This window comes from Delphinapterus leucas, chromosome 9, assembly GCF_059928025.1.
Source record: "Delphinapterus leucas isolate spDelLeu-1000000601 "Yukka" chromosome 9, BTC_Dleu_Yukka2, whole genome shotgun sequence".
NCBI lineage: Eukaryota > Metazoa > Chordata > Mammalia > Artiodactyla > Monodontidae > Delphinapterus > Delphinapterus leucas.
Genome location: NC_143137.1, coordinates 55,809,645 through 55,822,366, shown reverse-complemented (window position 1 = coordinate 55,822,366; position 12,722 = coordinate 55,809,645). Strand labels below are relative to the sequence as shown.

Genomic DNA, 12,722 nt, shown 5'->3' with positions numbered 1-12,722 from the left:
ATACAGCTCTCAAGTAAGACATATGGACTGAAGTACAAACAATATAGTCACATACATCTACCTGACTTTTTGATTACATATTTCAGATTAGCCATATCTCCACTATTTTAGTAGAGTTTCTTTATTGTGTTTATGATCTCTTATTACTACCAGTAAAATCCTGAAGATGGGCGTAACCTCTGAAATGTGAGCAAGTGGAAGAGAAAGGGACTTTTCAGCCACCCAGCAAAAAATCTAGGAGGACCCTCTAAAGCTCCTGGGTCAGGATATCTTAAAAAACATCACCATCTGTACATACACCTGCCAAAGTCATGGTGAATTAATTCCATACAAGAAAGCAAATTCAACTGGGAAGCTTGAGATTTTGCACATTCTTTTGGCATCAAGACAACCTTCCTGCATATAATAGGGACACACTGGCCAATTTGTTTCTCCATTGAAGTTTCTGCCATCCCCACACCACATTAGGCATTTCTCTTGTCTCAGCCATGCTCCCAACCACACACAGCCCACTGTGAGTCTATTGTATGTGCCATCATATAGCAGTGCTGACTTGATTAAAAGAAATTCTACTGCTTCTATGACAACCTTTTGATTTCTGCATTTAGTAAGGACTCTGAGAAAGACATACCTTTTACGGTCAGTCTATCAAATGAGTAGATTACTTTGTTCTCAGTGACAGAAATTCACCTTTTGAGAAGAGAGTCCACGATTTGAAAATCTGTCAGGAGTGGTCCCAAATCCAGTGATGGGTAGCACATCTGTAAATCAATCCAAGATGTCCATAATGGGGCAATCGAAACTTAAAGAAAAAGAATCCATAGAAAAATTTAGGTTATACTTTCTATAATGCTCACAAATCCTGGGCCTATAAGTTACTTTTTTCTTATCCCAAATGGGTATTCCCTCATCCAGCTTTAGGCATGGTTTGCTGAGCAAATCTATCTATACACAAGTGGACCCTAGTGAAACTACTCATGTTAAAGGCTAGTAAGCAGTTAGCCATGGCCTTTTTAAAATCAGTATGCCACTTTGCACTCATAGGTTCAAAGAATATCAATGGCCAAAATGCTGTGGCATATGTTTGACATTACTATCAAGACGAATGTTGGCAGTTTCAGTATCTTTTGCTTAATCAAATTCCTTGAAACAGATCAATCAACTGCTGAAGATGTCATCAGTGGTTTCCAAGTCGTAGCACTATTGATAGCTTGTAATGCACTAAGATAACATTTATCTGATTGTTGCTGTAAAGCAAGGGTCAGCAAACATACGACACACACCAAATTTAGCCTGCTATCATTTCATTTTTTAAAATTTTGTTTTGAATTATAGATTCACAGGATGTTGCAAAGATAATTCAGAGAGGCCATGTGTACTCTTTACCCAGTTCCCCCCAATGGTTATCTCTTACATAATGTACAATATCAAAACCAGGATACTGACATTGGGTACAATATGTATGTATATTTCTGTCATTTTATCACATGTAAATTCATGTAACCCCCATTGTAACCAAGATACAGACAGTTCCATCACCACAAAAATGTTCCTTTTTCTACCCCTTTATAGCCACACACATACACCTCTCTTCCCCCCAACATCCCTAACTCCTGATAACCACTAATTTGTTTCCATCACTATTATTGTCATTTTAAAAATGTTAAATGGATGAAATCATACAGTACGTGACATTTTGAGATTGGATTTTTTTCACTCAGCATAATGCCCTTGAGATCCATCCAAGTTGTTGGAATTTGTGTCACTAGTTCACTCCCTTTTATTGCTGAGTAGTATTCCATTGCATGGATATATCACAGTTAATCATTCCCTTACTACAGGACATTTTGGTAGATTCCAGTTTTGGGCATAAAGCTGCTATGAACAATTGTGTGCAGGTTTCTGTGGACCTAAATTTTCACTTCTCTGTGATAAATGTCTAGGAGTGCAAATGCTCGGTCATATGGTTAGTATATGCTTAGTTTTTAAAGAAACTACTCAACTATCTTCCAGGGTGGCTGTATCACTTTACATTCCCACAGGCAGTGTATGAATGACCCAGCTTCTCTGCAACCTTGGCAGCATTTGGTGTTGATGCTACTAATCATTTTAGCCATCCCGATAGGCGTGTAGTGTCTTGCTGTGATTTAAATTTGTATTTCCTAATGGATAGTGACGTTAAACAACTTTTCATGTGCTTATTTGTTTGCCATACATCCTCTTTGGTGAAATGTTTCTTCATGTCTTTTGTCCATTTTATATTGGATTGTCTGTCTTTTGTTTAGTTTTGAGAGTTCTTTATATATTCTAGATATTTGGTTTGCAAATATTTCCTCCCAGTCTGTAGCTTGTCTTTTCACCTTCTTCATTAGGTCTTCTGCAGAACAAAGCTTTAAATTTTGATGACGTCCAATTTATCAATTTTTTCTTTTATGGATCATGCTTTTGGTATCAAGTGTACTTTTTCTTTTACAAAATAGTTTTAGCTCCTTTGCCTTTCCATATTTTTAGGATATTTCTAAACTTTAGAATTATCTATAGCTATAAGAAAATGTTGCTGGGATTTGGTAAAGTTGCTGCCAAGCAATTGAACCAAACCCGGGCATTCTGTGAACTGAGACACCCCCCCACCTCCCACTAAGCCAGTGGCTTTGCTTTAGGCAGTGAAGGTATACACAAAATATCCCCCAAAAGTAGCTACTAATTTTTCATGTAGAATTAAGATACTTGCTGCTACAGTCAGGCTAGCTGTGATCTCTAACATACCATTTGTTTGACTTGCAAGGCCTGTTGGGCCCATGTTAATTCTCCAGTGCCAGGTGACCCACCCTGAAGTGGAGATGTCACATCAGTGAGTCCCAAGGCTTCCATGGGTCAGGCATTCAGTTTCAAGAAGAGCCTAGGAGCCAGTTAATACCTGCCTTTCTCCAAAATGGTGTACTAGGTGGCTGCGTCAGGCAGGTGGCAATGTTGTGCTGGGAAACGGCTTGAGCACTTGGGCTGCCACCAAGTCTTTTAACACATGGAATGATTTTACTTTCTCCTCTTGGAATTCTACATTGTTTCTGTTGGACCACCAGAGAGGGGACAAAGAGGCAGAATGGCGAGTGATTTATGCTCCACTTCTAACCTCTCTACGTGTAGCAGTCCCTACTGGGAGATGCCCCACGGATAATTATGAGACAGGTAATTGTGGGCACATAATCGTCAATTCCATTAAACATTCAGATTTGGGAGCTGCATTATATTCAATCAGCCAAGGGGCCCCACCCACAAGGGAAGCCTCCCTTCCCCTCTATGGAGTGTGTCCAAATTCCTTTCTCCCGGCTGAATAAAGTGCGTGAGTCACAAGCTACATACATCAGGTGGCAAAAGGATGCCGGATCACCTTGTCCCTCAGCTGAGAGGGTAAGGAGCCCAAGAGATGGGGGAGGCAGGTCTGTGGGGAGAACACTTGTTGGCCTGTTCTCCCCCCTTAGCCCCTCGCTCCAGGGCCAGTGCCTGAACACTGGCGCAAATACTTCTTCTACAACAGTGGTGACGCATGACAACATGCAGAGAGAACAGGGCCCACGGGCTTCTTTCTTCCCCACATACACCTCCGCAATTACCTGGAGTCCTTGGCACCTTCTGTCCCTCCTGCACCCAGCGCTTCATCCTCACATCCTCACTGCCGTCAGGGGTCAGGGGTCATGGGCCAGGGCATAAGGGTAGCCTGATCTGCACTTGTGGGCAAGGCTTTGCAGTCACTTTTGCATCTGAACAGTGCTGGACTGCTTGTAGCCCAACCACATGAACTTCTCATGTTTTTGGTCCACTCAAAGCTCTCAATCAAAGAGCACGGTTCTTACTGCTGATGCCGTTTAGTTCACATCTGGGGGCTCCCTGATTCAGCAGCCACAGCCGTACTGCCTTTCAGGTAGGGCCACAAGAATTGCTGTTTTGTCATGAAAACTTTCCTTCCTGTCTGCCTGCAGGAGTTAGCAACAATCAAGGCACCATTCCCACAGGACAGCTTGTTTCAACCCTACTTCTTTTCGTTAAGCCTGTAAACATTAGCTCAACTCCTGTTCAGTAAAAGGTAGGACAGCGAGAGCCCTTATCCTTCCCCCACCTCTTAGCTATCTCTTGAGTGAGAGCATTCACTACCAGACAGATTCCAGGGAGTCTTATATTCTCAAACGTGGCCCAACGGTTCCTCTTCTACAAAATCATGTCTCTTTCAGCATTCCATTCCTCGCTGCCAAAATTGTCAGGTCTGGGATTTGATTTTATCCAGTAAGTTAGCCTGTCAGAGTTTTGTGGATGCTGACAGAAGACACAAGACCCTGGGTCAGAGGCAAAGACCTTTATCACTCAGGGCACAGCATGCAGAATGCATGTCAGCATACTTGTGCCAGTTCCTCAAGTCCCCAGTTCCACAGGGGCAACACAATGGGCCTAGATGAATGCCAAGTGTGCAGGGGGTTTGTGTCGCAGCCGTGGAACAATGTGAGGAATCCAACGCGTCGACAGCAAGCCTGCTCCTTGTCCTCAAGCTTACTACATAAATCCTGAGGAGTGGTCCAGGCAAAACTCTTGTCAGGGCTTGCAGTCTTAGCACCCTGAGCAAGCACATAAGAAGCCCAGGAGGACTGGACTGTCTCATCTAATAACTATCCTTCTCTATATTGTATTTTCTTTACTCCTTCATGAATATCTCTCTCAGCCTGTCTGTAAACTGATGCCTCGTGCAGGCTAGGCCATTATGCAACGGCTGGCTAAGAGATGATATATAGTCTGATCAGGAATATTTTCAAATTACAGTTTTAAAGACAAAAGAAGAAGAATTTCTTCAAAAGTTTCGCCATCACTAAGTTTGTCAGCCACCTGTCAGTCCTAAGTGCAACAGAGAGCTACATTTGGGAAACTTTTCTGGTCCATCTTTCTTTAAGAAGTATGACTACTCCCAGTTCCTAAAATAATGACAGTCATGTAATAATGTAGAAAGAGCCGCTTACATCTTTCTATAAAGAAATCTATTCTAGAGAGAAGGGGATAATGATTGACAAGGCAGTAACATACTGTTGCTAAGGTGATGACCTAGGAACTATGCCCATAGTCCAGGGCTGAGATACTACTACTCAGCCCAAGAGCCAAGCACATGAACACTTTTCTCCTATGGAGTTTTTGTTTCAGCCTTAAAAAAAAAGAAAAAAAAAACCCAAATTTGTATTATCATGTAATATTTAGATTCCAAGATTTTACTCTTTAGTGATTTACTAACTATAACTTTTAAAATTATGACCAAACTTCAATAAGTCTCTGATTTTAATTCATAATAGGTAAGCAACAATATTTGAGGACTAAAAAGGGAAGAAAAATGAGATCAGTGGCTGCAATAAACATGCATACGGACATTGGAGCTAAGCTTGAGATCCACACAATGAAAGGCACAAATAAGACTACAACTCTTGGTGGTTATCACGGGCACATCCTGTGAAGCACCAGCCGGTGGCCTGGAACTTGTGCCTGCGCACATTGAAGTACAGATGCCGAGGGCTGTTGTAATAACTCAGATGGGAACAAATAACAAAATGATTGAGAAGTAGGCATTTCTATTCATATGGCATAAGAAATTTTCCTATCCTAAGCAATTTCGCAAAATATCTTAAAATTCTATTTTTCTGTATGTTTCTATTAGAGATTTCAAGGAAAAATCACAACACTTTTCTTCTGAAATCTACAGTGATAAAAAATAATGATTGTTGAAGTCACAGTGTTTTAACGCATTGTCATGCAATGTTTTGGACTTATCTCTGGGGTATAAAATGCTCAGTAAGTGGGCTAGTGTAAAAAATATTAGGAATTGATCTATTACATGTAAGAACCATATCAATCCCATCATACTGGAGGAAATTTAACTTGAAAAAGATCAGCTTCCTGACTTGGTTAAACAAAGTCTATAATGTAATGAGACAAAAGTGAAGTAGTTTAAGTAATAAATGTTTAATCAAAGAATTTTACATATTATTAACAGCATTCATTTGGCTAAACATCTACACGTTTGTAGAATCCTACTGTATATAAAGTGGGAATGTATCAAGTATAGACTATGAAAGTGCAAATAACAAGTCAAGGTTAGAGTAATTTTTTTTTTTACATTATAAAATTAACTTGTTTACAAAATAGGCTTTGCCAAACTTTATTTGCGAATTGTAAAGTCAATGACTATGTTTTTAAAATATGTACCAAGGAAATACAAATTGGATAATGATCGTTTTCATGCTCAGGAGAGAACACCACAGAAACACAGGATACTGCACAAGTGAGAGGAACCAGAACCCACGGCTATACTGTCTGCACACAGGGCACTCCTTCTCACCTTACTGCAGCTTTGCAAGGCGCCTCAATGTGATACAAAGACTCTTTCTATTGAAAAATTAAAACTTGATCTAAAAACTGATTGGTCTTGATATTTTCAATCCAAAATAAATTTGTAAAAAAATCCTTTAATGGACTATTTCAGTTTAATATACAGTAATACACTGCAGACAAACCTAATATTTTCCCCAACTAATTTTAAAAGGGATTGATATCAGTGTTTCTGATAATTGGGGATATAAAAACTAATGTGGACTTCTGATATCCATGGCATAGGAGCAATTCCCACACAGTTTATCCTAAGGGAACAGGGGAATATTAAATACTCTAATATAATGTCTGAGCCATATGGTTTAAAGTACAAGAAAATTTCAAAAGCGGGGTTTGGGAAAAAAAGTAATCGAAAACCACAATTACAACTCATGTGGATATCAATACTAATATAACCTTTTACCCAGCCCAGGACTTGCCTGTACAAACTTGGTACTGAAATTTTGGTATCTGTAGATTTCTGATAAGAATCTGGCAAAACATTAAATGGAGTATTACCGTATCTATTTTGCTTATGTTACGCTAGTTTTGATAATATGTAAGTAAAACAGCCATTCCAACAGTTTATTCTAGTTTTAATTACACACTGTACCATTGTATCTTAATTACAACTAGGACCAGTATTTTCTTCACAGTAAGACACTGATAACTAGGAAGTTGATTTTTTTCAACACTAAACAGTAATCACACAGCAAATGAGTATTGTGCAATACAACAAACACGTCAGCATTTGCGATTTAGGCAAACAAACTGATTGAACATTTAGTTGTTATATTTACTGTAAAGGCAAGGCCATGGGTGGTTTTATGGAGGTCTTTGCAATTCACACAGCATAGTTACTTCGGAAGAGACACTGAAATCTGAATTACTTACTTAACTGGCAACTATCCATTTAGGTTAGGCAAAGGCACGGTAACATGTTGCGCAGGATGTTTTACTGAGTTTTTTAATAATTGTGGGATTTACTATAACTCATGAAAACTCCACTTTTTTTCTATTTTATAAAACACTTACCATTAAAAGTAATTGCACCCATTAGTAATTAGAATGCACTGTAAAATTGTGAAAACAAAGAACTATGATTGCACTTCCAATAAAGTGTCTCTTAAAATACAGCACCGCTGTTGCTAATCAACTGTACTTTAATATTAAAATAAACTGTATTTAACAGCAGCATTAGATTTTGTTAACTTAAGCTACAGGCTACATTTATTTAAATGCAGTCTCCATGGCAACAAAAGCCCATTAAATTCTGGAATATCATTGCTACCGAGTGGCACCTTTTACTTCTGAGAAGGCTGAGACTGCTCTGGAGCCCTCCAGGACACCGCACACCTGAACGCCTTGTTAGCGCACGAGTCAGAGTTTGGCACAAGTGGACTATAAATAGACATGAAAAGAGATCTTTGATTCATGTGAAAATTAAAATGAATTACACTGTGGTAGATGCTGCACTAAAGAGAAGCCTTGGATACCTCAATTCACACTGCTCAGACAAAAAGGAAGAAAGAAAATTACGGAAGAGCACAAAGAAATTGAGGAATGAAATGTTATTAGATCTGTCCAAAATAACTTCTAAAATGAAGAAAACTTTTATTCTTTTAAAAAGGAAAAACCACCCAAGGACTGGAGAGTAAGCCTTTAATTTAAATGTTCAATTTAAGTATTGCTGACCTTAGGCTAAACAGAGGACTGCATTTTCTTAAAATGTGGAATCTAACCTATTTATTTCATTTGTGTTTCTCTCTCCCACTCTTCTGTTCGTCAGCAAAAAGGGGAAAAGCTATCCAATTAAATACAAAAGAAATTAATTCCCTGTAAGGTTAAAATCAGAAATGAAGCTACCATTCAAGGGAACTCCTTTGTATTTAATTCTAATGTCAGTGGTTTATAATTAGTTGGAATTAAGTGGATCAAATCTCTATAAAGCATATTCCACTAGCATACCATCTGTACCTGCAATTGATTTAGAGCCCCGAGGTGTGCAGCTCACACTAAATGTACTTGTTCAGGCCAGTCACTTGAGGTTTGAGGTGTTTGACTTGAAACATCAGAACCATCCCCCTTGTTGGCTGCCTCATTACCACTGTCGCCAGCTTGAGATGCTGTTTCCCCAGCCAGAACGTTTCCTTCCAAAGGATTTTCTTCTTCGATTTGGGTTCCTCTACCTTCACTGACCACAGAATCTTCAAACACTGAATCTTCTGGCAGCATCAGTTCCACATCCCTCACACCTTCTGACTCATCTTTGACACGGGGGAGCTGGGAATCTGCACTGATTTCTGTAGCTGCTGGAGGAATCAGGGCGATACTCTGAGGATTCATGTCATGAAACCAAGCCATAATATTGCCAAGAAGATTGTCATTGATGTTGGCGTCCTGGCCAGCTGAGTCAGGGTCACTGGATGAGGGATAGAATTCACTTCTCACCTCACTGAGAGGGTGTGAACTCAGGGTGTCAGTTGAAAATGGGTCACTTTCTGCTCCTAGTCTCATGAGGCTGTTACCAAGTTCCAACAGCTCAGAACTGCTCAACGCAGCCCGAGGGCTATCTGTGTTCCTGGGGACGGAGTCCAGCCTGGAAGGTAAAGAGGTGCCTATCGCTCCTAATGATGCTTCATTACTGAGAAAGTCTCTATTTTCTTCATTGATGGCTAGCCCAGATTCTTGCAGAGATAACTGTATTGCAAGAAGTATATTGGGATCATCTTCATCCAAGGAACTCAGAGCCTGAGGCAACAGAAAGTAAAATTACTTTAAAATTTAAAAGGAAAAATGATTGAACCCAGTGAGGTCTACCACTGTTCTTTTACCAAACAGATAATTAATAGTACCTCTATTTATACAGAAGAATTATCTGACCTACTCAAATCTTATTTTAATTTTCTCCTTGTGGATGCTAAAGGGAAAAAAATTTACTTAAGGTAAATCTGAAACAGAAGAATCTTTCCCTATAGTACATCTCTGAAGCAAAGATTTTAGAATGGAAGGAAGGAAAAGGAAAGCAACAGAAGTAAAAATAGGAAGCCAGGCTAAACAGAGAAAGAGCAAAAGCAGGGGCAACGAGGCTGCCCAGAAAGGCTACCTGAAGAGAGTCCTGGTTCTCAGAGTGACTGGCGGGGGTGTAGTCGTGCAGAGAAGAGCTGTGCAGTGCGCTCATAGACGCAGAACTTACCACGGAGGTGCCAGGCCTGTGGCCACCGCCACCTTCCGGGATATCTGTTTCAAAGCAAGTGGTGCCAGAGATAATTTAGTCATACAAGATCTCATACATCTTTTTATTTAAATTGATGATTTCTCTTTGAGTGCTGGTGAAAACCTGTGTTCACAAGTTCACTTAATCTTTCAGAGATTTCTCATCCATATTTGTCTCATCATAAACAGCAATATATATCTAACACTATTACTTCAAATCCATGATCGTTCTTAATGTTTTTGCTTGCATTATAAATGGTTCTATTCACAAATACAAGTGCTACCAAGTGCTTTTTTTCTCCCCTTAAGCAATAAGAAAGACGTTTTAGTTTTCAGAGTTCTTAAAACTACAGAAGGACTTCCCTGGTGGCGCAGTGGTTATCCGCCTGCCAATGCAGGGGACACAGGTTCGATCCCTGGTCTGGGAAAATCCTACATGCCGCAGAGCAACTAAGCCCATGTGTCACAATTACTGAGCCTGTGAGCCACAACTACTGAGCCCGCGTGCCTCGAGCCCGTGCTCTGCAACAAGAGAAGCCACTGCAATGAGAAGCCCGTGCACCGCAAGAAGGAGTAGCCCCATCTTGAGGCCTGTCGATCCTGATTTATTAAAGATGATCTGCTGACACCATAGTTTGAAGATTTTCAATTAATAATTTAATATTTAAAGCTGATAATTAATATAATTTGTCTTTAACACCAGAAATTAAAAAAAATGTTGCTAGGAGAACTGAGGCTAGGAGAAAAATATTTCATGAACACAATAACAGTAATCAACAGCTACAATTTATTGAGTGCTCACTAGGTGCTATTAGTACTTGAGGGTTTTACACTTACTATCTCATTTAATGCTCACAATAAGCCCACAAAGTGATACTATTATTGTTTTTTCTTTTTTTAAAAAATATTTTATTTATTTATTTTGGCTGCCTCAGGTCTTAGTTGCGGCACCCAGGCTCTCTAGTTGTGGCACGCCGGCTCTAGAGTGCGCAGGCTTAGTTGCCCCGAGGCATGTGGGATCTTAGCTCCCCGGCTAGGGATCAAACCTACGTCCCCTGCATTAGAAGGTGGATTCTTAACCACTGGACCACCAGGGAGGTCCCTATTATTGCTTCTTTAGAATGAGGAGACCAAAGCTCGGAGAGGGTAAGTGACCTGACTAAAGTTTCACACTGATATGCAGCAGAGCTGGGGTCATGAACTCAGGTCTGTCTGACTCCACAGCCCATGTACTTTTTTTTCCTCCCCCTCCAGTCAAGGCTTTACTGGGGCCCCTGTTGCAGCAGCGGGGAGCGAGAACAAACAACAGGTTCCCTAACAAACAACAGGTTCCCTTGCTTGCTCGCTCCCCAAGGGGAGGCGAGCTTGTTCCTTATATGGGGGGAGGGTAGGGGTGTGTCCAGTGGTGTGTGGGGGGGTGGCTTAGGTGTTTTGCCCACCCCTCTGGGGGTGTTGAGTGCAGGTGGCATGCGCAGTACCCTGCCTTTGCTCCCAACACCCTGTTTTTGCTCCCCGCTATTCAGAAGTGGCAGTTGAGTTTTTGGGTCTTTTGTTTCTTTTTGTCCATAATTTGTCCCAACTGTACATGCACGCAGTTATTTTTAGTCCCATATAGTTTCTTTGTATTTTGTTGCTCAGAGAGAGGTGTGTCCAGGTGCAAGCATTGCAGCACTTCAGCAAAGGGACCTAGGTCCCAGCTTGTCTCTTTTTTTTTTTTTTTGCAGTACGCAGCCCTCTCACTGCAGCGGCCTCTCCTGTTGCGGAGCACAGGCTCTGGACGTGCAGGCTCAGCGGCCATGGCTCACGGGCCCAGCCGCTCCGCGGCATGTGGGATCTTCCCGGACCAGGGCACGAACCCATGTCCCCTGCATCGGCAGGCGGACTCTCAACCACTGTGCCACCAGGGAAACCCCTGTCTCATTTTTAGTGCTTTTTTTTTTTTGCCACCTATGTATCTTTCTGGTGAAATTGATGCTGGCTAAGGGGCCAGCTAGGGGATCTCAGTTCTCTCCACATGATCTCTCCATACTATCTCTCCACATTGGTTACTTTGGGCTTCCTCATAGCATTCTGGCTTGGCCCCAAATGTAAGTGTCCCAGATGAAGAAAGAAAGAAAGGCAGAAACTATATCCTTTTTGTGACCTAGCCTCAGAAGTCACATAGCATCTTTTTTTGACTGTACTTGATGTACAAAGGCCAGAGTCCATGTGAGAAGTTATGGGATAAAGGACACAAAGGGAAGCCATTAACTGCACAGCGCATGTTCTTAATCGCCCTGGTTTTCTGTATCCTGTGACATTAGAAGCATCGGCATGTTGACTGTATATCTAAATTACAAACTGTTTCACAAATATTTAGATTAGCCACTTTTAACAATAAATGCAAGAGAACTAAGATTAAAACAAACCCAACTCAAGAACTCACCTAAAGTGCTTTCACTTGGCTCATCAGGGTCTGGAGGATTACTAAGCATACTGTGCACATCTCCTCGACGGCGTTGTTGTCTGTGCCTCCTCCGATACTGAAATTCAGCATATTCCTGCATAAACCAAAGGTTATAAAATACAGGAGAGCATGCAAATTTTTAAATGCAAATAAAACAAACAATACACTTTTTTTCTAGGAAAAAAATGTGTGATTTTATATACATATTATAAAATCACTTGGCTTTAGAAAAAGAAACTGCAGGTATTGCCATGCCAAGGAAACAGAAATGGTAAAATGGAAAAAGAAAAAATTTTAAATAGCCATTATAATTGTCTGGATAAATTGGGAATACTTGCAAGCTCCAATGCTAGATCATAACTGAGCCTTATTTCATATGCCTGGGTCTTGTTATCTAATATTATAACTAATACCAGAATGATTTTACTAATAAAAGTTAGGCCCTCTCTGGAGGTCTGGTTTTAAAAAAAATGACTGTGATATATGCAACAGAAAATAAAAGAAAAAGATAAAATAAAGAAAAGCACTAACAGTTAAGTGCTTGTTAGATTGTTGGATTCTGTATTCTTTGGGACTACTACATACCATACTCACATCAAAGAAGAATATGAGGTTACCTTTAAAATAAGATGTTACTTGGCTTCCTTCCTATATTAGTTAATACGTG

General features: G+C 40.4%; 1 protein-coding gene across 9 annotated transcripts in view; it reads right to left on the bottom strand.

Moving 5' to 3' along the window:
- Nucleotides 1–6,168: 6,168 nt before the first annotated feature.
- The window catches only part of ANKIB1 (ankyrin repeat and IBR domain containing 1), a 158,751-nt gene continuing 152,197 nt past the window's right edge, over nt 6,169–12,722 (bottom strand). For 7 of the 9 annotated variants that reach the window (XM_089917621.1, XM_089917623.1, XM_022585669.2 and 4 more), the window contains 3 exons: nt 12,035–12,149; nt 9,500–9,633; nt 6,169–9,144 (listed from right to left, as the gene is read on the bottom strand). In XM_089917621.1, coding sequence (XP_089773747.1) covers nt 8,404–9,144; nt 9,500–9,633; nt 12,035–12,149 — 990 coding nt within the window. In that variant the 3' untranslated portion in view covers nt 6,169–8,403. The remainder of the gene's footprint in view (nt 9,145–9,499; nt 9,634–12,034; nt 12,150–12,722) is intronic. The other 2 variants (XM_022585660.2, XM_022585678.2) reach the window with 2 other exon arrangements.